The sequence below is a fragment of the Balaenoptera physalus genome (genome assembly GCF_965194825.1).
Source record: "Balaenoptera physalus genome assembly, chromosome: 14".
NCBI classification, from domain to species: Eukaryota; Metazoa; Chordata; class Mammalia; order Artiodactyla; family Balaenopteridae; genus Balaenoptera; species Balaenoptera physalus.
The window spans coordinates 53,666,201-53,691,702 of NC_138893.1; the positions used below are offsets into that span (position 1 = coordinate 53,666,201).

The 25,502-nt window shown below is 51.6% G+C and overlaps 1 protein-coding gene across 2 annotated transcripts in view; it reads left to right on the top strand.

Annotated features, from left to right (window-relative positions):
• The first annotated feature begins 3,500 nt into the window (after nt 1-3,500).
• SLIT1 (slit guidance ligand 1) overlaps nt 3,501-25,502 on the top strand; it is a 185,701-nt gene continuing 163,699 nt past the window's right edge. For both annotated transcript variants that reach the window (XM_082423631.1, XM_082423632.1), the window contains exons 1-2: nt 3,501-3,844; nt 24,036-24,107. In XM_082423631.1, coding sequence (XP_082279757.1) covers nt 3,648-3,844; nt 24,036-24,107 — 269 coding nt within the window. In that variant the 5' untranslated portion in view covers nt 3,501-3,647. The remainder of the gene's footprint in view (nt 3,845-24,035; nt 24,108-25,502) is intronic.

Here is a 25,502-nt window from a genome sequence, read left to right on the forward strand (position 1 = left end):
AGGCAGGAGGGGCCCCTCAAGTCCTGAGCATGTGACGCTGAGGGGATGCAGAGGAGGCTCACACCCCTGGGTTGGGGAGACCCAGCCCCAAGTTTCCCCTGGGGGGTTGCCCTGCTGGTGGCCAGTGGGCAGAGCGGGGCTTGGAGGGCCTTCCTGGCAGAAGCAGTGTGACAGGCCTGCCTCTTCCCCACCCGTGCAGAGGGAGCAGGTGGCCCGGCTGTAGGCAGGGAGTAGGGAGATCCAACAGAGGGAGGGGCATGCGAGAGGAAGCTGAAAAAGCAAGGGGGGTGGTAGGGAGGGGTGCTTCTGGCCAGGCGGCTATTTAAGGAGGAAATGTGCTGGGAGCGTTAATGAGCTGCGTTCATTCACGGTGATCTGCTTCCCCAGTCGGGGAGCCGGCCAGGTTCTGGGGTGGAGGAACTGGGGACGGGAGCCAAGTTGGGGAGCTGCCCGGCTGCTGGGGCAGGGCCTCCCATGATGGGCTGGCAGGGGGAATCTTTGTCCTGGGCCTGAGGAGCCCTCCTTCCTTCTCCCCTTTAAAGGAAAGGCCAGGCCTTGCCAGGCGATGACAATTTGGCTCAAGGCCTGCTTGGGACTCACTGTCCATCCTAGTCTGGAAGCTTCTAGGGCAGCGGCTGGCTCTCAGGAGCCACTGGCAGAGCTAATCTTGCAGTCCGCTCCCCCCCACCCCACCCCGTCTGCTCCCACCCCTCTTGCCACTCCTCCACCCTACCAGTCTGAAGCCTCCAGGGCATGTTGCCCATTAATCAACACTCTCGTGGTCCCCACATGGGTCCTGGCTTCCGATGAGCCCTCTGAGGTCAGGGGGCCAGGGAGGCACCGCTGGAGCAGAAGGTTGGAGACCAGATGTCTTCGACAGTCTGAGTGCCGTCTGTGACAGGCCTACTAAGTGCCAGGTGCTGGGTTAAGTGCCAAACTGAGGAGATGGGGAAGCCATGAGGGGTGGGGAGTGGGGGAAGGCTTTGCCCCAGGAGGAGTGTCAGGGAAGGAGCCACATGTGTAAACAGAGCTCCAGCTAAGAGGGGATAAACAAAGCAGCAGGCTCAGAGAGAGGAATGAAGACTTAACTCTGCCTGAGGCAGCTGGGGAGGGCTGGGGAGAGGAAAGGGGCTGAGTACCCTGTGGAGAAGGAGGAGAAGGAGAAGGAATTCGTGAAGGAGAGGGGAGAGGAGGCCCTTGTAGACGGCAGGCAGCTCTGGCTTGACTTGTGGAAAGGTTCCCTAAGATCACACCGCACAGGGACCCCTGAGAAAGCCCCCTCCCCCTGAACTGTCATTGAATTGGTGCTCTAGGACCCATGGCCCTAGTTAGAGGTCATGGATAAGACTGTGAAAACTTTCCAAAGAACTGTCAGAAGCCCATAAAATCAGCCACATTAGTTATGACGTACTGGCCCCAGTTCTATCTGTTTATGACAGTAGAGATACTGCAAATTTTTCATCAAGATGGAAAAGAAAAATGAAGAAAACCCTTGAGGCTTTTGGTACCTGGTGGGTGAGGAAGCTTTAATCTTGTGGGGTCTTTCAGTACCACACCACCAGCTCTGACCGACTGTGCTGTGCTGTGCCTACCCCTGGCACCTCCTGGACCAGCCACCTTTTCTTTCTGGTTTATCCCAAGGAGAAACCCAGGTAGCCACCACCTGTGAGGGGAAGTGCTTTTTTTTTTTTCCATCTTCCCAAAACTTTTTATTTTATTTTTTCACATCTTTATTGGAGTATAATTGCTTCACAATGTTGTGTCAGTTTCTGCTCTACAACAAAGTGAATCAGCTATATGTATACATATATCCCCATATCCCCCCCTCATGAGCCTCCCTTCCACCCTCCCTATCCCACCCCTCTAGGTGGTCACAAAGAAGAGATGGAGCTGATCTCCCTGTGCTATGCAGCAGCTTCCACTAGCCATCCATTTCACATTTGGTAGTGTGTATATGTCAGTGCTGCTCCTTCACTTCATCCCAGCTTACCCTTCCCCCTCCCCGTGTCCTCAAGTCCGTTCTCTACATCTGCGTCTTTATTCCTGCCACTAGGCTCATCAGTACCGCTTTTTTAGTTTCCATATATGCGTTAGCATACAGTATTTGTTTTTCTCTTTCTGACTTCGAAGTGCTTCTTGACCTGTTCAACTACTCTTCTTGCTGGGCTCTTAGCAGCCTTGAATCAGGGGCCCCAACTGATGGACAAACAATGTATGGGTCCTATGGTACCAACAAACCACAGCTCTCCTTGATTTGGGGGAGGTCCTTATCTTTTCTGGGTTGAGGTCAATCCTCTCTCCACCTGGATTTCCTGTTCACACCCATGACCACATCGGTCTTACAGTGAGCAAAGTGCCTGCCTAGAGGACCGTGAAAGCCCAGGGTCTGACGTGGGTGGCCTGTGGTGCTTCTCTTCAAGCCCTTTCCTGGCCTTCTCAGTGGTCCTTTCATGACATGACTGAATATTCGTTTTCATCTGTTTTCACCTGTCACAAATGGAGGAACCCTGGTGTGAGTGCACTAAGGTATCTGCTGGATTTCCAAACCCCACTGATATTCTGGGAAGCCAGGGTAGCCCCATGGGCAGAAATAACGTCTCCCGGCTGTGCAACTGTTCAAATCAGGGTCACTATCACTCTGGGGGGAGTTAACTTCCGCACTCCCCTTGGAGAAGTGGGGCTGCTGCCATCTTGTCAGAGACTGCGTTGAGGGAGGGGAGGAGGCTTGCTTGGCCGAGGGCTTTGGTGCACCGCCCACCCCCCAGCCCCCTCCGCCCAGTGCTCTCGTTCCACCCTCAAGGTCCCAGGCTAAGTGAAGTAGGTGGCTTGGAGAGGTCACCTGGGGTTCGGGGCTTCCTTTCACCAAGAATTGAAAAAGCAAGTCTGGTGGGGCCCTAGAACCGTTTCAGCCGTCGGGGAGAGCGTGTCTGTGGCCTGCGGAAGGGGTCCAGGCAGCAAAATAAGATCCCCTCCCCCCTCTCTGGACCAGCAGCTGGGACTGCGGGAGTCGGGTGCGTGCGTCTAAGTGCGCAAATCCTCGCTCTGTGCGTGTGTGTGTGTGTAGGGAGAGCTGGAGAGGGTCGCGACCTGACGGGTCGAACTGTGGGCTCCCCTCCCCCCGCAGCCCCTGCCCGCTCTCGGAGGTTCCACCTTTGAAAATGTACGCGGCTAGCAGCGGCTGCCGAGTGGTCGTCGGGAGGCGGGGGCGGGGAGGGGGGGAGGAGTCTGGCTCTGGTTGCGTGCTTTTCGATTGATGGATGACTGCTGGGTGGGAGCGAGCGTGCGGGTGTGAGTGTGAGTGTGTGTGTGTGTGTGTGTGTGTGCGCGCGGGGTGCGTGCGCGCGCGGGGCCTGCCCATTTTCCTCCTCGCAACAGTCAGTTGGGAGCTGGAGAGGGGGAGGGAGACGCAGCCCGCGAGAAACCGGAGAGGAGCAGAGCGCCCTCCGCCCAAGGCGCCCTCCCTTCGGCCGCGCACAGGCGCCGTCGCTTGGAGGAGCAAGGTGCCACCCAGCCCGCAAGGGCGCAGCATACAAACCCGCGGTCTCTTCGGTGGCTCTGCCCCGGGACTGCACCTGGAGGCCACCCCGGACGGGGATGGTAAGCGGCTGCCGCCGTCTGGCACGCAAGCGGGACGCGGTGAGGGCACCATGGCGCTGACGCCCTGGAGGGGGCCCTCGGCGGGGCTTGTCCGGCCCGAGCTCTGGCTGCTGCTGTGGGCAGCCGCGTGGCGCCTGGGTGCCACGGCGTGCCCCGCCCTCTGCACCTGCACCGGCACCACGGTGGACTGCCACGGCACGGGGCTGCAGGCCGTCCCCAAGAACATTCCACGGAACACGGAGCGCCTGTGAGTATGGCCCCCATCCCCAGCCCGCAGGGAGCCTCGAGGTTGCCCTCCCACCCCCATGCAATTCAGGGCTAAAGGTGGGGGCAGGACCGTAGGGGCCTGGGCTCTGCAGCCAATAAATGAGTCAGTGCTTGCCAGGGACCTTCCCGAGCCAGGAGCCAAGAGCGAGGAGCCAAGAGCGCCACTGTTTCCCTTTCTTGGGATTCAAAGGGCCCTCGTGGGGCTGCCAGCTCCCATCCTCACACCTGCACCCTGCGCTCAGCACGGCAGGCCTTCCCACTGCGCCAGCACTTTATTTCTCCAGGTGCCTGAGAATTGGTGCCAGAAAGCCTTCCTGGCACCCAGGAGGGAAGCTCCTCACACTCACCAAGCACCATGTCTCCTTTTGGACACATGGGGCTTGGGCTGTGTTCTGAGTGGGAGGTGTGCATTTGGGCTCTGAGGGCTTGTAGGCTGGTGATGGGCAGCAGGATGGGATGGAGTTGAAGTTCCTAGTCTCCCCCTTTCTCCCCATTGTTTGCCCCAGAGCCTTAAGAATTTTTTCCTTCCAGGTGTGAGGCATTTGTCTCCCACTGCAAATCCAGCCATCCCCAACCGAGGCAGACAGTGGACCTGAGGGATTTGGGTTTGGGCCTTGGGGTATGTTACATTCAGCACCCAGAGCGGGGGTAGATATGACCTGGACAAGGAGCCCCGTGAATAATGCTGAGAGGTCAGGAGCTTGGAGCGGGAGATACGAGGTTAAAGGTATTGACCATGATAAGTCATAAAAACCATCATTTCTCTTACCCTGTTGTCGCTCACTTCTAAATTCTTGAGAAAACTTGGCCCTTTCTAGACTCACCAAGCTTTGTAGAATGTGAGTGTGTGTGTGTGGGGGTGGGGATTAGCATGAGTGTGTGTTTATAGACATATATAATTTGTTTTCCCAGATTCTCTTGCAGAATATGTGTCTGCGTGAATTCCTGGTATCTGTGGTGTCACCTCAGTAGTGTGAGCCAGGGAGAGCCCCCTTTACATGGGCTGTGAGTGTAGGTTTTTGGGCCCACACTCATGCAGGGCCTTTTATATTTTTATTTAAAAATTTTAATTATTTATTAATTTATTTTTTGGCTGCGTTGGGTTTTCGTTGCTGTGTGCGGGCTTTCTCTAGTTGCGGCGAGCGGGGGCTACTCTTCGTTGCGGTGCGTGGGCTTCTCATTGTGGTGTCTTCTCTTGTTGCGGAGCACGGACTCTAGGCGCATGGGCTTCGGTAGTTGTGGCTCACGGGCTCTAGAGCGCAGGCTCAGTAGTTGTGGCACACGGGCTTAGCTGCTCTGTGGCATGTGGGCTCTTCCTGGACCAGGGCTTGAACCCGTGTCGCCTGCATTGGCAGGTGGATTCTTAACCACTGCGCCACCAGGGAAGCCCTGGCAGGCGGATTCTTAACCACTGCGCCGCTAGGGAAGTCCCTCATGAAGGGCCTTTGTGCTGCTTGCAGAGGTGGCTGCCTTGGGGGATTTTTGAACTGGACTTTGGAGGAGGCTGCTGGCCCCTTTGAAATCTGCCTTCACCTTCTTTTCACACTCCTGGGTCCCTGCAGTGGCTCTCAGGAAAGGCGTACATATTTTGAGAACTTCTGAGCACATTTTCATGACTCTCAGCTGGTCAGAGGCAGAAATCTGACCCTGGGGAGAACTGTCTCCTGGATCAAACTACGTACCAAGGTCAGCAATTAGCACATTTGTCCCAGACTCTTCTTGGCTGAGACTGAAAAATTCCCGTGGAGGTTTCAGGGAATTTGCAACCTAGATGCAATCTAGATGGGAATCAGTGTGTGTGCGTGTGTGTGTGTGTGTGTGTGTGTGTGTGTGTGTGTTGTGGTGCTGCATGGGGAGAGGTTGGAACAAACAGAGATTCCTTGGGGATCCTGTGTGGCCCTGGAGAGGGACGGAGGGTCAGAAATCTGTCTAAAGGACCCCTGAGGCTGCAGGGTCACCCTCCATACCTGTTCCGTCTGGACCTCCTCTCTGTTCCTTTGCCTTGTTCTCGGGGCATTTCTCCTGCAGCTGTTACCCTGGTAGCGGCCTAGGTCTGAGGATTTTAGCCCCTCACCTTTGTTTTTGGATCTGAATTTTGAAGTCATTTCATTTCTTGCTCTCTCTCCACCTTTAGTTTTGAGGATAGTGTCTGTTTTGACTTTGATGAACTCTTGAGCTCTTTTGCAATCAGAGTGAGATGGAAGTGAAATTTCCTGGTATTAAGTCAGTTATTTGCTGTGTGACCTTGGGCAAGTGACTTAACTTCTCTGAGCCTTAGTTGCTTTCTATCAGGAAAATGAGGCTGCTGATACGTAAGGTCTCTGGTTCTTGTGAGGACTGAAGGTAATGTATGGGAAGTTCTTGGTACATTATGATGCTTGCTAAGTGAGAGCCATTATTATAATAGGATCAGGAGAAGAGTCTTGTTACTTAATTCAGCAAATGTTTGTGGAGCCCGTAACTGCCCTAGGTGCTGAGGCTCCAGCTGGGAATGAGCAAGTCCCTGCCCTCAAGGGATATCAAGTTGAGAGGACCGGGCAGGGGCACCTAACTGTAAGCTCTGGCAGTGTAATGGGGCTGCGGGGAGGAAGCTTTGGGATTAGAAGCCCTTTTCTGGGTGAACGAGCTTCCAGAGGATGGACCATTTTATGAAGGTACTTTGGGACTCAACAGTGGTTGGGTCGGATTTTGCCAAGTAGAGAGGGCAGGCAGCCCAGACAGGGCATGCAGGATCAAAAGGCTTGAAGATGTGAGTGTGGCTGCCCTGCTGGGAGAACAGACCAGCTTTGCCCCGGGGCTGAAACATGCTGTGGAGTGGGATGTGATGGGATTTGAGACCGGGAAGGTTGGGAAGGGTCAGGAAGGCCTTTCTCTATCTGGATTTTTCCTTTAGAGACTTAAGGGTTCAGATCCAGGGGTAAGTCATCAGGTCTGATCTTTGCTGTGTGCAAAATTTCTTGGATTGGGAAAGGCTGTAGAAAGCAGAGGGAGCTTGCCTTTTCAACAGGCAGGCCGCGAAAGAGCCATTTGAAGAGGAAAAGAACATCCTGAAAAGAGGCCTTGGGCAGGCTCAAAATAACTGTGGCATATGCTCTCTCTAATCAATATGGGTGTCGTGCAGCATGAGAGCCTGAAACAGTGGCTTCTTCCGAGGCTGTGAAATTTTTATAGACCGCAGCTGTGCATTCGTTCGCCTTTTGTCCTCTGGGCAGTTTCTCTGGCAGCCTGCGAGGCCCAGCAACTTTATGATCATATATTCCATAACTCCGGGTCCAGCGCATCTCCCCAAGTGGGAAGAAATTGTCATTGGTTTGCTGCAGGGACTTCTGGGAAGAGGCTGTGCAGGCTCCAGAGCTGTTGAGGAAATTGGCTCAGCCAGAGGGACTGTGGGGCTGTTGGGCGGGTGGGGAAGGGATGCTGAATAATTCACTGCAGTGGAACAACTGAAGTCCAGGGCAAGGTTGGGAGTGTGGTAGAGGAGGCCTGGGGGCTTGTCTCTTTGTAGGGCCCAGACTCAGAGGGGCCCAGCCATGGCCACTATCGTTTTTTCTTCTACTCAAGGACCTTTCAGTTGGATTTTTTTTTTTTTTCTAATTTAAAAAATCTTTTGGACTAGAGTGTTTAGGAGAGTGTGATGAGAGAGTGCAGTATGTCTAGATACCACTTCTCCCCTCCACCCCGGACACTTGTATTCCAGGCCTGCCGCGGATGCCCCTTGTGGGTGTAGGATGCAGAGAGGAGAGAGGCCTGAGGATGGAGAGAGGGCCCTGGGAGGCCTGCTGGCTTCTGTTTGCCTCCAGGTCCAGCACTTTCTGCTGCTCTTTGGGCCATGGGGCCTACACTCCTGCCTTCCTCGATATGTCCCCTTGCCTCCTGGCCAGTTTGTCCACTGCCCTAGCTCCCTGCCTGCTGCTGAGGCCTGGGAAGGCCATGCCTTCTCCCAGCTTAGCCCCGAGTCTGAAGGCCCTGTTCAATGGGGGTGGGTGGTTTTGACCAAGGAAGACTGCCCAGGGCACCCCCAGGCTGATTGTCTGGGAGCCTGTTTGGAATTCCAAACAAGGATTGGATGGTGGCTGCGATGAGAGGGCTCAGAGGGCCAGATAGAAGCCACGTCTGCCACCGGGGCCTGGCCGGCCCGGGCTCTCTGAGCAGGACTCGATGGGCTCCTGCAGTAGAGACCCACGTGGGGCAGGGGGAGTTGCCTCCTGGGGAAGCTCGTGTCTCTAGTAGCAGGTGCACTGGGCTTATTGCTGGGCTCTGAGTGACTGGTGGTACGGCCAGGTGCTGCCACTCCATGTGACCTGAGACCCGGTTTCCCCATCTGCAAAAGGGGATGACGGTTGCAGGTTGATGGTGAGGACTAAGTGAGTGCATGCATGTAGAGGGCCTGCAGGTGTGTTTGGCACGTGGTGGGTGTTCTGCCTCCAGGGAGAGTGATACCTACTACCTCATAGGGTTTTTGCCAGGGTTCACTCATTCTATGTGTGTGAAAATGCTTCGTGCCTCTTATTTTTATTATTTGAGAAGCTCAGGGTAAAGGCTTGAGGGTTCAGGTGGGGCAGGAGAGAGGGCGGTGGGGGACAAGCATTTGCGTGTTGGCCGGACTGCAAGCTGGGGTCCGGCTCTCAGAATGCTCCTTCCCTGGACTGTCCCGCGTCCCTTAGGGTGTGGAGACAAGGCGCAGGTCAGTGTCATGCGGGGAGTCTCTGCAGGGTGGATGGCTCTGGAGCCAGACTGCTTGGCTTTTTAGCCCCTCTCTGCCATTCAGCAGCTGGGGGGACCTTGGGCAAGGTGTGGGGTTTAATTCACTCATTCAACAGATAGCTGTCTCTTGAAGGCCTGCATGGTGCCAATGAATAGTCCCGGACAGAAATGGAAACCGCGCCTCTCTCTCCGAGTTTTAGTCCAGCAGGGGAGATGGAGATGAATGACACAATAGGAGGAGAATCACGTAATTGCAAACTGGGATAAGTGCTCTGGAGGAAAGTGTGGCTTCTCAGGCCCCCATTTCCTTGCCCATAAAATGGGGATGATGATAGGACCTGCTTCAGAGGGTGGGCCTAAGGATTAAATGTGGTGATGCTGGGAGAAGCACTTTGCACCTGGCCTGGCACACAGCAAGTGCCCAGTAAATGGTAGTATTATTATTGTTATTAAGGTGACAGAGAATTGCAGGGCTGTGAAAGGAACTTGGGCGCCACTCAAGGCCGGATCCCAGCACTGCCCTGCTCTCTCTTCCCTCATCAGGCAGCCACTGGGCGCTCTGGATCCCCAGGGAACCTTGGGGCACACGGAGACCCGGCTGCCCCTTTCGCAGTGCCGCCTCTCGGAGGCAGGGGGCTGGCTGCGGTGGCCCAGGCTGCCCGCGGCTGCCAGCAGGGGCGGCCGTGCTCTTTGGGGGCCGGCTGAAGGGCGGCGGGGACAGGCAGCCCCCGCGTTATTGGGAGCAGACGGGAGCTTGGCGGAGTTGCTGTCTCAGTTCTGTGCCGGCATTAGCAGCTCGGCAGGGTGCTTGCTTAATGGGATTTTCTTCCCAAATGCTGTAATTATCGCCATACAAATACTTATTACCCAGAGCAGATGACGGCCGGGCCTTGGGCAGTAGCCAGGGAGCTGGGCTGTGCTCGGGGTGGAGAATTGGCTCCTCTTTTTGAGCTCGAGACTCCCTCCCCTTCTTTCTGGATCCCAGCCTGCGGTGGACAAACAGCTGTTGGGCACCTGCCATGTGCAGAGTGTCTGCAGAGGTCCAGGGTATGGACTCGCTCCTCTGGGAGCTTGTGGCCTGGTGGCGAGAAAGGTTTGTCTGCGAAAGAACAAATGTGTAAGGATGCCCGTAGGGACGTAGAGCACAGCGGCTACCAGCGCAGCCTTTGCTGTGAGAATGGCCCGGTTTGAATCCCGCCTTCATCAACTACCACATGAGAGATCTTGGCTGACTCATGAGTGACTCAATTTCCTCATCTGTAAAATGGGAGCAACGTAGCATTTACCTTGTAGGGCTGTGAGTTCAAGTGAAATTGTCCATGTAGCGTGGTTAGAATAACGTTGGCACGTAGAAAGTACTCCATCCATGTTAGAGATGAGGAGATGGGAGGGAGACATGGAGGAGGAGTTGTATCCCTACGGTGATGGGGAGGTGGGATTTGAACTGGGCCTTGAAGGTTGGGCAGGAATTAGGTGAGTGAGCGGTGAAACCAGGGCAAGGGAATCTGGGGGCATCCAGAGGTGAGCGCCGTACGTTTGGGAAGGAGAGTGAGGAGCAGATCCAGCTGATGGGATGAACGTTTGTGCTGGTGAGTTCTGAGAGAAGAGATTAAAGTAACGGGTAGGCTCAGGCCATGCGGCTGGGGAATAGGGAGCCATCTGAGGGTGTGTGTGTGTGTGTGTGTGTGTGTGTGTGTAAAATTTTATATTAAATTTTTTTTTTTACTGTTCAGTGATGTTTAACAAATCTAGAGTTGTGCAAACATCACCACAGTCCAATTTTAGAATATTTTCATCACCCAAAAAGATTCCTTGTGTTCATTGTAATTTTAAATTTTGTTATAATTTCAAACTTACAGAAAAGTTGCAACGAAAGTATATCCCTTATCCAGACTCAATTGTTTATATTTTGCCCCCTTTGCTTTATCATATATTATACACACACACACATGCACACACACCTTTTTTTCCTGAACCATTTAAGAATAGATTGGAGGCATAACTTTTTTCCTCTAAATGCTTCGGTGTGTATTTTTCTAAGGACAATAAGGCTATGAAAATCAGAAAATTTAATGTTGATACAATACTATTATCTACTCCATGGTTCATTTTAGAATTTCATCAATTGTGCCAATAATGTCTTTTGTAGCTGTTGTTTTGTCCAGGTTCATAATCCTGTCCAGGATCACACATGGCATCTACTTGTCATGGCTCTTTATTCTCTGTTAATTTGGACCAGTTCCTTAGCCTTTCTTTGTTTTTCTTGACCTTAACATTTTTGAAGAATACTGGCCAGTTATTTTGTAGAATGTCCCTCAATTTGGCTTCATCTGCTTTTTTCTCATGATTGCGTTCAGGTTATGCATTTTTGGCAGGAATGCTAAATAAGCAACGTTGTGCCCTTCTCAGTGGGTCACGTCAGAAGACACATGATGTCAGTTTGTCCCAATATTGGTGATTTTAGCTTTGATTACTTGGTAATTTGGTGTCAGCCAGGCTTCTCTGCTGAAAAGTTACTATTTTCCCCTTTGTTATTAATAATTGACTTGCAGGGAGATACTTCGAGGCCATGTAAATATCCTACTCATCAAACTTTCATTCACTAGTTTTGGTTCCACTGATGAGAAATTTGTAACTCCACCATTTCTTCTCTATTTATTAGTTGGCATTCTATTGTAAGAAAGAACTTTACCTTCTCCTCCATCTGTTTGTTGTTTGCCTGATTGTTTGTAACAGCATGGACTTGTGGATTATTATTTTATTCATTGGGTTATAATTTGTAATAATGTTACTACATTATTTTGATGTTCAGAGTGTCCCACATTTGGCCATTGGGACCCCTTCAAGGTGCTCCCGTGTCCCGTTGACAAGACCCTTTAAGCACTTGCCTCCAGGGGTTTTGAGTGGAGAGTAACAAGTGCAAAATGGTGTTTTAAGATATTCTGTTTCCTGGCTTTGGTATGGACAATAAATGGAGGGAGAGACCAACTGGTGGTGGGGAGACCAGTTGGTTATGGTGACTGTGATTTCTGACAGCAGTTTTTCTATCACTGCTGTATTTTTGTTCTTTAAAATAATTTTTAAAAAAACTTTTATTTTAAAACAATTTCAGACTTACAGAAAAGTTGCAAAAATAGTACAGAGAGAATTCCCATACACCCTTCGCCCAGCTTCCCCTAATGTTAACATCTTTCTTAATCATAGCACGATGATCAAAACCAAGAAATAAACATTGGTACAATACTGTTAGCTAAGCTATAGACTTCATTTGCATTTCACTAGTTTTTTTCCACCAATGTCCTTTTTCTATTACAGGACCCAATCCAGGATCCCACATTGCACTTAATTGTCATTTCTTCTTAGTCTCCTTCAGCCTGTGACAGTTCCTTAGTCTTTCCTTGTTCCTTGTGACCTTGACATTTGTAAAAAGTGCTGGTTAGTTGTTTTGTAGACTGCTCTTCGGTTTGTGTTCCTCTGGTGTTTTTTCATGATTGGATTGAGGTTATGCATTGTTGGCAAGAATGCCACAGAGGTGATGTGCCCTTCCCAGAGCATCCTATCAGAGGGTAGATGACATTGATATGTGTCATTGCTGGTGATGTTAACCTTGATCTCTTGGTTAAGGTGGTGTCTGCCAGGTTTCTCCACTATAACGTTATCTTTCCATTTGCAATTAATAAATATTTGCGGGGGGAGATACTTTGAGAGTATGTAATATCCTTTTTGTCCTCAAATTCTCACCTACTAATTTTAGCATCCATTAATGGATCTTGCCTGCAACCATTATTATCCAATTTTGCTTTTCTATTTCCCTCATTTGTTCTACATTTATTAATTGGAATTCTTCTGGAGGGAAGAAAATCTTATTTCTTTTTAAGAAGGTGGTTTGTTGGATGGGTACATTGGGTTTTGAGTTTCCTGAGGGCAGGGACTGTGTCTCATGTATCTTTGTATTTCCATCGCCTCGTACATGGTAGGTGCTCAAAAAAAATGTGTGTTCAATGAGTTTTGTTTTTTTTAAACCTGTGGTAAGATATTTCATGATTCTGATCCTTGCTTTAGAAAATATGATCATTGTGATAGGCTTAATAATGGTCTTCAAAGATGTCCACATCCTAATCCCTGGAACCTATGAATATGTTACCTTACAGGGCCAAAGGAACTTTGCAGATGTGATTAAGTTAAGGATCTTGAGATGGGAGATGATTCTGGATTATCTGGGTGGGCTCCACATAATCACAAGGGTCTCTAGAGAGAGAGAGGCAGGAGGGTCAGAGTTAGTAGTAGGAGAAATATGACGACAGAAGCGAGAGATTGGAGTGATGCCAAGAAGGGGCCATGAGCCACAGAATGCAGGCGGCCTCTCGATGAAAGAGGAAAGGAGATGGATTTTCCCCTAGAGCCTCCAGAAAGGAATGCATCCCTGGGAATGTCTTGACTTTAAGCCAGCAAGACTGATTTCGGACTTCCGATCTCCAGAACCGTAAGATAATTTGTGTTGTTTTAAGCCACTAAGTATGTGGTAATGTGTTATAGCAGCAGCAGGCAACTGTTACAGTCCTCATAGAGTTTGGAGGGTACAGCAGAGGCCAAGGCATGAGAGGAAGCAGGCCTGGACGGAGGCAGAGGGTGCAGAGAGAGCAAATGGGAAAGCCACTGGGGACCCTATGGCCTGAGGCTGGGAGGATGATCTTGCAGAGTAAAGTTGGGAGGGTGGCTGATCCTGGAGGAGAAGCCATGAAGTTAGTTTCTGCCTCTTTTGTTTGAATTACCAATAAACAACCATGTGAAAAAATGACCCTAGAGGTAGGAATAGGGGATGGTCACTCTGTTGAGTGTTCAGGCTGGAGAGACAGTTGGGAGGGTGTCCTGGGGAAGTAATGGGACCCACGAGGGCAGTGGGACAGAGACGTCACTGGGAATAAAACTCTCCCGGGAAGCTGGTATAAAATGCAGATTCCCAGGCCCATTCCAGAGTTGCTGAGTCAGCAGGTCTTTGGCAAAGGCCATTCAGGTGATTCAGACGTGGGAGGTGCCCAGGACACAATCTGAGGAACACTGCTTGGTGCTGGGGTTTCCTGGTGAAGAAAGTACGTCCTTTGAAGATGCAGGAGGACTGCCTTTGGCTTCCACCCACATTAAGCGGGCAGCAGGAAGGGAGGGCCACCAGGGAGGAGCTGGGGGAGGGGCAGGAGGAGCTCCCGTCCACAGAGAAGCCTTGGCCCCACGTTTGTGGATTCCAACCTGGGTGATGCAGTTACTGCTAAAGCCAAAGGAGGCGTCTGGGGATGGTGGGGGGAGGGTTAACAGTGTGGAGAGCAGCCAGTCTGTCTGAGGATGAGGGCCAAGGAACGCTTCGGGAACTGCGATTGGGGGGTCACTGGCAAAGCTGGGCAGAACGGTTTCCTGGGAGAAGTGGAAGGCGGAAGCAGATGGTCGGGAGCGAGTAGGTGGTGAGGAAGTTTGCGGGAGGAGAGAACAAGCACGGGAGCTCCAAGGGGAGCCGCTCAGAGATTGTTTGCAGAGGGGCAGGTGGACTGGAGTCCCACTCGGGGGAGAGGGGGTGGGAGACGACTGGGGAAAAGAGGAGCCAGAGCCCTGGGTGGGTTGGGGAGGGGAGGACCTATGACAGGTCAAAGAGCAGAGATGGAGAGCATCAAGGAGGGAGTTGTGATGGTGTTGGTGGTCACCATTCAGAGCCCTTACTTTGTGCCCAGGCTCCGAGCCAGATGCTTTACCCACGTCCACTCTTTCACTCCTCATAACAGTCCTGGGAGGAAGGCAATACAGTACTCCCTCAGGTCCCTGAGGGATTGGTTCCAGGACATCCACCCACCCAGCACCAAATAAGGTTCCAAAATTCCCAATGCTCAAGTCCCTTATATAAAATGGCGTACTATTTGCGTATAACCTACTCACATCCTCTCCTATACTTTAAATAATCTCTAGATTACTTGTAATACCTAATAAGAGGTAAATACTATATAAATAGTTGTAAATACAGTGTAAATTATATGCAAATAGTTGCCAGAGCAGGGCAAATTCAAGTTTTGCTTTTTGGAACTTTATGGAAGTTTTTTTTTTGTGTGGAATATTTTCGATCTATGGTTGGTTGAATCTGTGGCGGTGGAACCCCCAGATAAGGGGGATAAGAGTCTACTGCACTTACCCCTGCTTTGTAGATGAGGAGAAGATAAGAGAGGTGGAACCATCTGCCCTGGGTTAAACAGCCAGCTGGTAAGTGTTGCTCTGAGTCTCGAGGCTCTGAGATGTGTTTCTGTTAAAATTTTTTTTATATAAATTTATTTATTTTATTTATTTATTATTTTTGGCTGCGTTGGGTCTTTGTTGCTGCGTGCAGGCTTCCTCTAGTTGTGGCGAGTGGGGGCTACTCTTCGTTGCAGCGTGCGGGCATCTCATTGCGGTGGCTTCTCTTGTTGCGGAGCATGGGCTCTAGGCGCGCGGGCTTTAGTAATTGTGGCTCGCGGGCTCTAGAGTGCAGGCTCAGTAGTTGTGGCACAGGGGTTTAGTTGCTCCGCGGCATGTGGGATCTTCCCGGACCAGGGCTCCAACCTGTGTCCCCTGCACTGGCAGGCGGATTCTTTTTAAAATTTAATTAATTAATTAATTATTAATTAATTTTTATTTTTGTCTGTGTTGGGTCTTCGTTTCTGTGCGAGGGCTTTCTCTAGTTGCGGCAAGCGGGGGCCACTCTTCATCGCGGTGCGCGGGCCTCTCACTATCGTGGCCTCTCTTGTTGCAGAGCACAGGCTCCAGATGCGCAGGCTCAGTAGTTGTGGCTCACGGGCCTAGTTGCTCCGCGGCATGTGAGATCCTCCCAGACCAGAGCTCGAACCCGTGTCCCCTGCATTGACAGGCAGACTCTCAACCACTGTGCCACCAGGGAAGTCCCCAGCAAGTTCACTTCTGGGTATATACCCAAAAGAATTGAAATCAGTGTCTCAAAGATATTTGTACACTCATGTTCATAGCTGGATTATTCACGATAGCTAAAGGGTGGAAGCAACCCAAGTGTCCATTGATGGATGAATGGATAAACAAAACTTGTAGACATGCAATGGAATATTATTCAGCCTTAAAAAGGAAGGAAATTATGACACATGCTATACCATGGATGAACCTTGAGGACATTGTGAAATAAGCCAGTCCCCTTATCTGAGGTACCCAGAGTAGTCAAATTCGTAGAAACAGAAAGTAGAATGGTGGTTACCAGGGGCTGTGGGAGGGAGGAATGGGAAGTTACTGTTTAACAGGTACAGAGTTTCAGTTTTGCAGAATGAAAAAGTTCTGGAGATCTGTTGTACAACAATGTGAATGTACTTAACACTACTGAGCTGTGCACTTAAAAACGGTTAAAATGGTAAATTTTGTTATGTATATTTTATAGAAATTAAAAATTAAAAAAAAAAAAAGACCTGGGCCCTGGAGTCAGACGTGCTAGGGTTCAAGTCTTGCCTTTTCAACCTACTTACTAGCTGGCTGATCTTGAGCCGGTTACTTAAATTCTTTATGCCTCAGTTTCCTCATCTGTAAATCAAGACTGATAGCAAACCTTTGAGCCAGGTGGTATTATGAGGCTTAAATGAGCTGGCCTGGCTGTGATAGTATAGATATTGCTAGTACTCAAGCCAAGGAAACAAGATGGGAGCCCAGGAGCCCGGGCAGAGCAGGATCCGTAGGAAATCTGCTGTGGTGTGAGGCCCCTGACTACTCATCCCTGGGGCTTCTTGATTCATCACACGGTGGAGGGTGGCCCCAGCCCTGGGGTTGGTGCCGGGCCTGCGGGCTCTGCTGAGGGGGTGGAGGAGCCTCTGGATCCTGACCCACTGAGGCTTGAGGAAGGCTTGGGGCTGACGGGAGGACGCGCCGGCCTCGGCTGCGATGTGCTGGCAGCAGCCAGGCTCCGTGGGCAGGATAGTTCAGCTTATATTTTAGTGAGCAACTACTGTGTGCCAGGCACCCTCGCAGGTGCTGGCTTACAGATGTGGCCTCTGCCTCTCACAGCCTGGCAGGGGAGACTGGCCTTTAAGGCCAGTCATATGTATTTTTTTATTTTATAATTTTTTAAAAAAATTATTTATTTATATATTTTTGGCTGCGTTGGGTCTTGGTTGCTGCCCATGGGCTTTCTCTAGTTGTGGTGAGCGGGGGCTACTCTTTGTCATGGTGCGCGGACTTCTCATTTTGCGGAGCACGGGCTCGAGGCACGTGGGCTCAGTAGTTGCGGCGCATGGGCTTAGTTGCTCTGGGACATGTGGGATCTTCCTGGACCAGGGCTCGAACCCGTGTCCCCTGCATTGGCAGGCGGATTCTTAACCACTGCGCCACCAGGGAAGTCCCCAAAGGACCTCATATTAAATGCACTTCCAAATCGAAATGCCAGCTCTGGAGGAGGAGCTGGGTGAACAGCTGTGGTGAGGGTGGTTTAGAGGAGGGGACATTTAAATTGAGGCCTGAAGGATGTTGGGAGTAAGCCAGCGGTGGGTGTTGGTGAGCAGGAGGAGGGGGGCAGCACTGGCAAAGGCCCTGAGGCAGAAGAGCTGGTTGTTGAAAGTGGAGGAGCAGCGTGGCTGAAGCCCTGGGGGCTGGTATTTTCCGAACAAGGGGACTGAGGAAAAATCAGTCTTTTAACCTGTGGGCTATGGAATGGTTGTTGGTAAAACAGCAGTGTCCTCTCTGTGTGAAGCTTTCCTTGGCTGATGTCCATTTGGGGAGAGCATTTCTTAATTAGCGTGGGTTTTTTTTTTTTTTTTTTTGAGTCAGGGAGCAGGGAAACATGGAAAACCCACCCAACCCAGTGCTATTTAGAATATGTCCGTTTTAATGCAAATTTATTCTTGCATTCAAGAAATACTTACTGAAACATCTATCAGGTAACAGGTGCCATGTACTACGTTAGGCCCTGGAGATACAGTAATGAGAAAAAACTGGCACAGTCCGTGTCCTCAAGGAGCTTGTACATGGGGAGGGGTAGAGATATCAGTCAAGGAAGGTCCCAAATCCATATAAAATTGCCCCTGATTTGTGCTGCAGAGGAGAGGGTTAGAGTGCCCTGTGGGCCTGTGATAGGGAGGTTGGACCAATTGGAAGGAAAAGTTGGAGTGAGTTAGGCAAAGTGGAAGGAGGGAGCAGTGCAGGCAGAGAGAATGGCAAGTTCAGAGGCCCTGCCACCAGAGGGAGCAAATCAGAACAGGGAGAGTGGGGCAGGCCACGTGGGGTTTGTGGTCGGTGTTAAGGAGAGTTTTGTCTTGATTCCAAGAGTGACGGGGGTTCATCAAAGGGCTTAAGTGGGGAGTGACACGATCAGATTTGCATCTTGAAAAGATCACTCTGGCTGTGGCCTGGAGAACAGATCGGAGGGGAGCCAGAGGGAAGGTGGGGAGCCCGGTTAGGTGGCTCTGGGCGCTCCATGCAGCCCGTCCACCTGCAGGTTGGGGTGTGGGCCCCTCTACCTCTGTCGGGCGGCAGCTGGGTAGGGACATTCTTCATTCCCTTGGTTCTCCTGTCTGACTTTGCAGACACTGAGTGCTGTGGATTTGGCCAGGGTAAGATTTCAAAGGACAGCGCTGAGGAATACAGTTCCCCAGCCCAGAGGCCAGTCTCATTCACAGTCGGAGTGTGCGTGTTTATTTTTTGGAGACCTGGCAGGAAGGGAATTTAGAGGGCAGCTGAGCCTCCCCATCATCATTGCAGGTTGGGGCCCTTGGGGAGGAACCAGCACCAGGAGCGGCTGCCCTCCCACCCAGCCGTGAGAAATGCTTGTGAAGTGCGTGGAGCCCCCACAGCACCCCAAGAGGGGCCCAGGGTGTTTATTCCTACAGCTTTAGGAAATCCAGTGGTTTCTTTCGGTTTATCACAAACACCCAGATGCTGGGGATCAGATTCTTGTTTCCTGAGAGGATTCAAGAAATCCTGGTGTGTTTTTGTTTTTTCCTCAGTAATTTTGCTTCAGAGGATTTTCTCCCAAATCGTTCACCACCGAGGTTTTTTCTTTCAAGTTAGGACCACATAGGAATGGATGGGAATCAGGGCCATTTGCCACTGGAGTGTATTTCCTCCTGGGGAGAAGGATGGATGCAGAGTCATCACTTTTGGAAGAGAGAGAACCATCTCAGGGCATCTTCCCTGGGCCTCAGCATCCTGGGGCCTGCAGCCAGCTCCAGCCAGCTCCTTCCTGCTCAGCCTGGCACAGCCAGCCCAGCACCAGCCTGAGCTGAGCCTGGGACACCACCCTTCTAGTGGTGCTATGGTCCTTGAGGGAAACAAAACAACAGCAACAATAGTAGTAGTAAAAATAATTGCAGCAGGCAATATTGATATAGAGAGCATTTATGTATGCCAGGCACTGGTCTTGGTGCTTTAGAAATAGTTAAGTCATTTAAACCTCACCACATCTCTAAGAGGTGGGTGTTATCATTATCTTCATTTTACAAATGGGGAAACTGAGGCACAGAGAAGTTAAACTTTGTGCCCAGGGTCACACAGCTAGTGATCGTAGAGTAGGAATTTGAAGCCGGATAGTCCGGCTCTAAAGCCCAAGCTCGGATGGCTGGGGAGCTGCCCTGATATTGTTGTCTGGGCAGAGCACACGGTCTTATTATAGGGCCCCAGGATGTCTGTCTAAGTTGTTCCTCAGCTCTGTCCAAGGCATGTTTGCTCAGGCTGAGGGGTGGGCTCGACAGAATCCAGCAACACGAGGCATCGTGATGAAGGGGAAAGAACCTGGATTCATGTTGGCCTGGGTGGGATTTGGTCCTGGCCCCACCGCTTATGAGCTGGGTGGCACTGGGCAAATTGCTTCACCAATCTCTGCCTCAGTTTCTTCATCAGCAAGATGGAGAGAACTTGACTCATCTCGTAGGCTACTGTGCAGGTGACATGAGATGAAGCAGGCTTGGAGTTGGGCTCAGAGCCTGCACACAGCGGCGCCCAATAAAGAGAAGTGGTGGATGTGGGCCCTGGTGGCAAGAACCTCAGGGACCCCAGGGTAGCTCTGGATCCTGGCTTCTACCTGAGAAACGAGGCTGGGAATTGCCCCAGAGGGCCCACCCCACTTGCCTGCTCTGGCTGCAGAGGTCTGAAGGTCACAGCAGCTTCTCTGGCTTTCCCAGGCGGCTTGCTGGGGAGGGGTCTCCATGGCGACACTCAAGGACCACCTGTTGGAGGAATCAGGCACCGGAGAAAAATGACCTCCTCGCCTCATTCCAGCAGCCTGTGCTGAGGGTTCGAGGGGAGGTGGCCAGGCCACCTCGAGGTTGGAAACTCGATCCTGGTGGGCTGCCCGGCTGAGGGGAGAGGGAGGGGACCGTGGAGGCCATTCTCTCAGCCTAAGTGGCGCTAATGACTCTTTAAGCTGCAGCCCCGGACCTGCGAACCCGATGAGAGCTGCCTCTGCCTCACAGGCTGCCTTCTCGAGGGCTGTCTCCTGAGAAGAGGCGCTTAGCTTAGCTCCGGGTTAGAGACCAAAGCTGATGGGGGAGGCTGGGGGGTGGGGGTGCTTGGGCTTCCATCGACATTCTCTCCTGGAAGCCACCAGCAGGGCCTCCCGAGAGAGGGTCTGTGTTTGCTCTGCTGTCTGTACCATTGTCCTCCTGTGCCTGCCTGTCCCAGGTCTTCTCTGGAGTGGAGGTGGAGTGGGGTGCAGGAAGTGAGGGGGAGGGGTTGGAATCCACTGATGGCTAAGGAATGCGCCCCAGTGTCTGCCCAGTGGAGCCTGGTGCCAAGGGTGAGAAGAGAGGCAGGTAGATGAGAATGTCATCAGAAGTCCCTGCAAACTCCCCACCCCACCCTGCCCACCTGATGAGAATTCCATCCTCAGGGATTCCTGAGCTCCATTTGGTCCCTGCCTTGTTCAGACAAGTCTTGACGTCTGTCTTTGCCTCAGTTTTGCCGTCTGTGAATTGAATAATTATTGTAGTCAATGGCCTGATGAACCATGGTGGCCATGAGAAGGAGTGAGTGAATGATTGTAAAATTCAAGATTTCTCATGACCTTTGACTGAGTAATTCCATTTCTAGGAATGTATTCCTCCCAAATGCCCACTGAGCTTTATGCGGTTTTATTTATAATTGAACAATACCAGAGCAGCTCAGATGTTCCAGTGACAGAGAATCAGGGCATGCCCAGTAACTTGATATATCCAACGGAAGGGAACCTTTATGCCAATCAAAATCGTAAATGGAGAACGAGCAGGGAATGACATTGCAGAAGGCGTGCACGCCATTTATGTCTCATTCACTCTTGTATCTTCAGAACCTTGCAAAATGCTTTGCAAATAGCAAGTCTTCAGTAAATATTTGTCATATTATCTCTACACGATAAAACTTATATCCAAAGGTAACAGGCTTGAGAGAAAATATTCCAGAATATTAACAGGGGCTTCTTTCTGGGTGATGAGCTAATGTGAGATTTTTCTTTATTCTTAAGGTAATTGAAAAAATTCAATAATGTACATATATTACTCGTATTTTTCAGCACAATAACTTGCCTATTTTGTTGACTTTAAAAATACAGATGTCTCTTAAAAAATTTCAAACAATGCAGAAAAGTATGAAAAGGAACCTGAAGTCTCCTCAAGTCCTACCACTCAGTGGTTACAGGCATTCACATGCAGCGAACAGCCCCCAGCGAACTCGTTCTATGCATATACCTCTACTGATACGCCTGTGAGTTTTTACATAAGTGGGCTCGGGGCATACAAGCTGTCTTGAAACCCTTTTCCCAGGGGCTGTATCAGGGACATCTTCCCTTGTCAATACAAAGGGATCTGTACTGTTTTAAATGGCTGCATGGCATTCAGTTTCACAGATGTACTGAAATTTAACTAAGCATGGCTCTGTCGACGTCCATTTAAGTTTAATAATTTTGCTTTTGTAATCAATGCTGACGTATATTATAATCAAAAACATAAAACCGGGACTTCCCTGGTTGTCCAGTGGTAAAGAATCTGCCTTCCAGTGCAGGGGACGCGGGTTCGATCCCCGGTTGGGGAACTAGGATCCCACATGCCGCGGGGCAACTGAGCTGGCGTGCCACCCCTACTGAGCTTGCGTGCCTCAACGAGAGAGCCACGTGCCGCAAACTACAGAGCCCATGAGCTCTGCAACCTGCGGGCCACAACTAGAGAAGAGAAAACCCGCACGCCACAACTCGAGAGAAGACTTTGCACTGCAACGAAAGATCCCGCATGCCTCAACGAAGATCCGGCCTGCCGCAACTAAGACCTGACACAGCCAAAAATGAATAAAATAAATAAATAGATAAATAATAAATCTTTTTTAAAAACCCCATAAAAACACCCCAAATTCCTTGTGGTTTTGGGTTCAGGGATGAAAGTTTGAGCAGGATAGCCCAGAGGGAACCGCCTGCTCGTGGAGGGAACCAGTTTTCAGGGCTTTGAGATGACATTCTCCTTGTTTGAAGTGAGGTCGTGTGGCAGGAGGAGCAGCAAAGAGAGGCTCAGAGGTGGCTGTTTCAGGGAAGAATATTTAGTTCAACAAAAAAGGCCTTTACATTGAAAAGAGCCCATCTCATGTGTAGAAGGCATCCTCCCGGCATTTAGGGCGGGAAGGGGCTCAGGCTGGTGCTCTCACCAATGGCCCCGTTACCTTGGAGAGGCCTCAAACCCCTCAGAGAGATCCTGTTAGAAAAGAGCTGAGGAACAGGGAATGAGTTTTTCCAGCTGCTCCCCAGGATCAGGAGCCAGGCCCAGGGGAAGGACAGAGAGAGTGATGAGTTGAATAAATTATCAGCTTGTCAACCTGGGGAGAGAGCCTGTCCTGGTGGAAGAAGCCCGGGCCCTAGGATCAGACGGCTGCGGATCCCTGCTCTGTCCTTGACCAGGTGGTGACCTCGGGAAGACCTCTTTGAGACACTTTTTCCTCATCTGTAAGATGGGCGCGATAACTACCTTCCAGCATCTTTTAAGAATGTAGGCAAAGCCCAGTTCCCAGAGTGTGTGGAAACCAATAACATTTTGTTCTTAGTGGAAGCAGCTCTAGAACATCACACTTCTGAAACACTGTTAGGAAAGGGAACTTGCTGTTTTTCAAAGTAGCTTGGACTTGGGTTGGGATGGCGGAAACACCTGGAACCTTTGACCAAAGTTGGTAAATGAGGAGACTGGGCTGCAGGTAGAGCGTGTGAGTGTCTGTGTGCGTGGATGTGCACACGTAAGCACAGTTATTGCTAAGCATACGTGGGACCGCGATGATGGTGAGGAAGAGGAGGGGGGGGTGGCTGTGAACGCGGGGCTGCACAGGAAGCCAGGTTAGATGTGGAGGTGACAGCTGGGTTTGGAGCTGGGCCTGAGTGAGATTCTGCTGTGTGTGGCTCAGTGGAAGAACTTTCTGGGGAGTGGAGTGCCTGACCCCTGGAGTGGCCTGCCTTTCCAAGGCTGAGCCAGCTCCCTGTGAAGAGGAGTGGCCAGCAGAGGCTGAGTGACCTTTCCCGGGAGGCTGGGTGGGAGGGGGCGGGAGGTGGGGTTCATGTCGAAGGTGCCCAGGGCATGACTGGAAGGGCCGAGGGAGGAGCACGTGGTCTTGGGAGGGAGCAAGGACCGGAGGCCCTGGTGGTGTGAGGGGACGAGTCACCGCGGGGCTCGGCCTCCCTTCCTGGGCCCTGCCTTCCTGTCCCCGCTGCAGGACTGGCCTCATAGCAGCTCCTGCCCGGAGGCCTCACTGGCTCCCTGTCTTTCCTCTGCTTCCTTTCTCAGGCCCTCTGGCTTGGACCCACCTTCCCCCAACCCTGCTTCCTACGGCTCCCAGCCCTCCAAATACTCCGGGTTTTCTCCTTCCCTGGAATGTCCGTTCCATCCTTCTTGCTGCGGATCTGCCTTGTCTTTTGGACCTCAGCTTGAGTCCCACTTCCTCAGTCCCCTTAAATGGCATGGGCCTCCCTGCTGTCTCCTGCATGGAATCTGGACAGCTGTGGGAACCAGTGCCACCAGATGATGGCATTGGTATCCCCAAGGGGCCTCTTTATAAGTGCAGGCCATGCTCTGTGCTTGTTTATGCCTCATGTTACTCCTATGAGGGAGACAGTTATTATCCCTATTTTATAGATGAGGAAACTGAGGCTCAGTAAGGATTCTACTTGAATAGCCTCTCTAATTGGCTAGTTTCTAAATTCTTTCCTGTGTGAATGTCTTGTCTCTCCAACGAGACTGAGCTCTTTCAGGGCAAAAGCTACGTTTTGGGATTCCACAGCACTCCCAGCAGTGAGTCCGTGCCCTGTGCGTTCCTGTTGGTTGAACATCTGCTGCAAAGAGGTCCCGGCTTGTTAGGACGACACAGACTTGGGGGTCCCGGGGCTTGGCTGGGAAGCACCCAGCCCCGTTGGTGAGATGGTTGACTTAAGCCACGTGGAGAGGGAGCTCAGAGCTGAGTCCTGGCCTGGGGGCCACCCTGGGCAGCTCACCATCTCCTTCTCTCCTTTCCTCCCCCAGGGAACTCAACGGCAACAAAATCACTCGGATCCATAAGAATGACTTTGCGGGACTCAAGCAGCTGCGGGTGCTGTGAGTATGGCATGCTGCTGCTACTTGTAACCTTTCTCCTGCCTCCTCCCCTCAGCGGTGGTCTCACGGCAGAGCCCTGGCTGTGGGTCGTAGGGTTGTAGGCCAGCTGGGCCCCTCCCCTGCGCGGTCAGTCTTGGGATGCCGTGAGCAGGTGGGTGGAGGTGTGCTAAGTCCTGACCCAGAGTGGCCGCTGCCTCCCATATGGCTGAGAAAATTGGGCGTGGAGTGGGCACCAGTAGTCACTGCCTGGCAGGACCTGGGCAGATGGGGCTGCCTTGTCCATTGGCTGGCTCCTGGGGTGAAGGAAGACCAGGTCTGCTCAGGCTGCCTTAACAAAAGACCAGAGACTGGGTGGCTTAAACAAGAGAAATTAATTTTCTCACAGTTCTGGAGGCTAGAAGTCTAAGATCGAGGTGCCATCAGGGTTGGTTTGTGGGAGGCCTCTGTTCCTGGCCACCTTCTCGCTGTGTCCTCATGTGGCCTTTCCTCTGTGTGTGCACACAGAGAGATCTCTGGTGTCTCTTCTTCTCACAAGGCCACCAGTCCTATCAGATTAGGGCCCCATCCTTAGGACCTCATTTAGCCTTAATTACGTACCTTATCTCCAAACACAGTCACATTGGGGGTAAGAACTTCAATGTATGAATTTTGGGGCGGGGGGGGATGACCCAATTCAGTCTATAACAGTCTCCGCAGCTCTTTTGAACTTGTGCCCCAGAAAGACTTCCCAGCAAGGCCACAGACCCCCTGAGTTGAGGAGGAAGTGACTGGGAGCAGTTGAGGACAGAGGTGACGCCCCTCAGGTGCCTGACGGTGGCCGACATTGGAGGTGGCAGGCACGACTTTGTCGGGGTGGCCACCAGCCAGCGAAGGAGTCGTCCACGGCACCTGCCTTGTCAGGCTGGGCAGGGGTGAGGAGCAAGGGGAAGGGGTGGATCCCTTCACCCGCTCCTGCTCTGTTGATCTTGGGGTGCAGAGACACCCCTACGTGCGTGCATTCTGATGTGAGGGTGTCTCAGCCCACAAACTCAGGTGTGCAGGGAAGAAGGGCATTTTAAAATTTTCTCTGCATCAGTTTCGACTTTGAGCCCACATCCCACCTGGCTGGCAGGAAATTCATTAGCAGACAGTCATAGGGTCCATCATTCCCTGCTCCCAGGGTAATGCAGGGGTCCTGGGGCCTCAGTTCTTTCAGAACTATTGACTTTGCAGCTCGGAAGGTCTTTGGAGGAGCTGGTGACCCTGTGGTTGATCCTCTCTGGGATTGTAACTGTCAGTCGCTGGGGAAGGGGTCTCTGCGTGTCCAGAACCACTGACTTCGGAACCCTTGCCAGGCTCCAGGAATCTCTCCTGAGTCTGGGGAAGCCCTCCCTCCTGCCTGGTGTTACCCTTCCC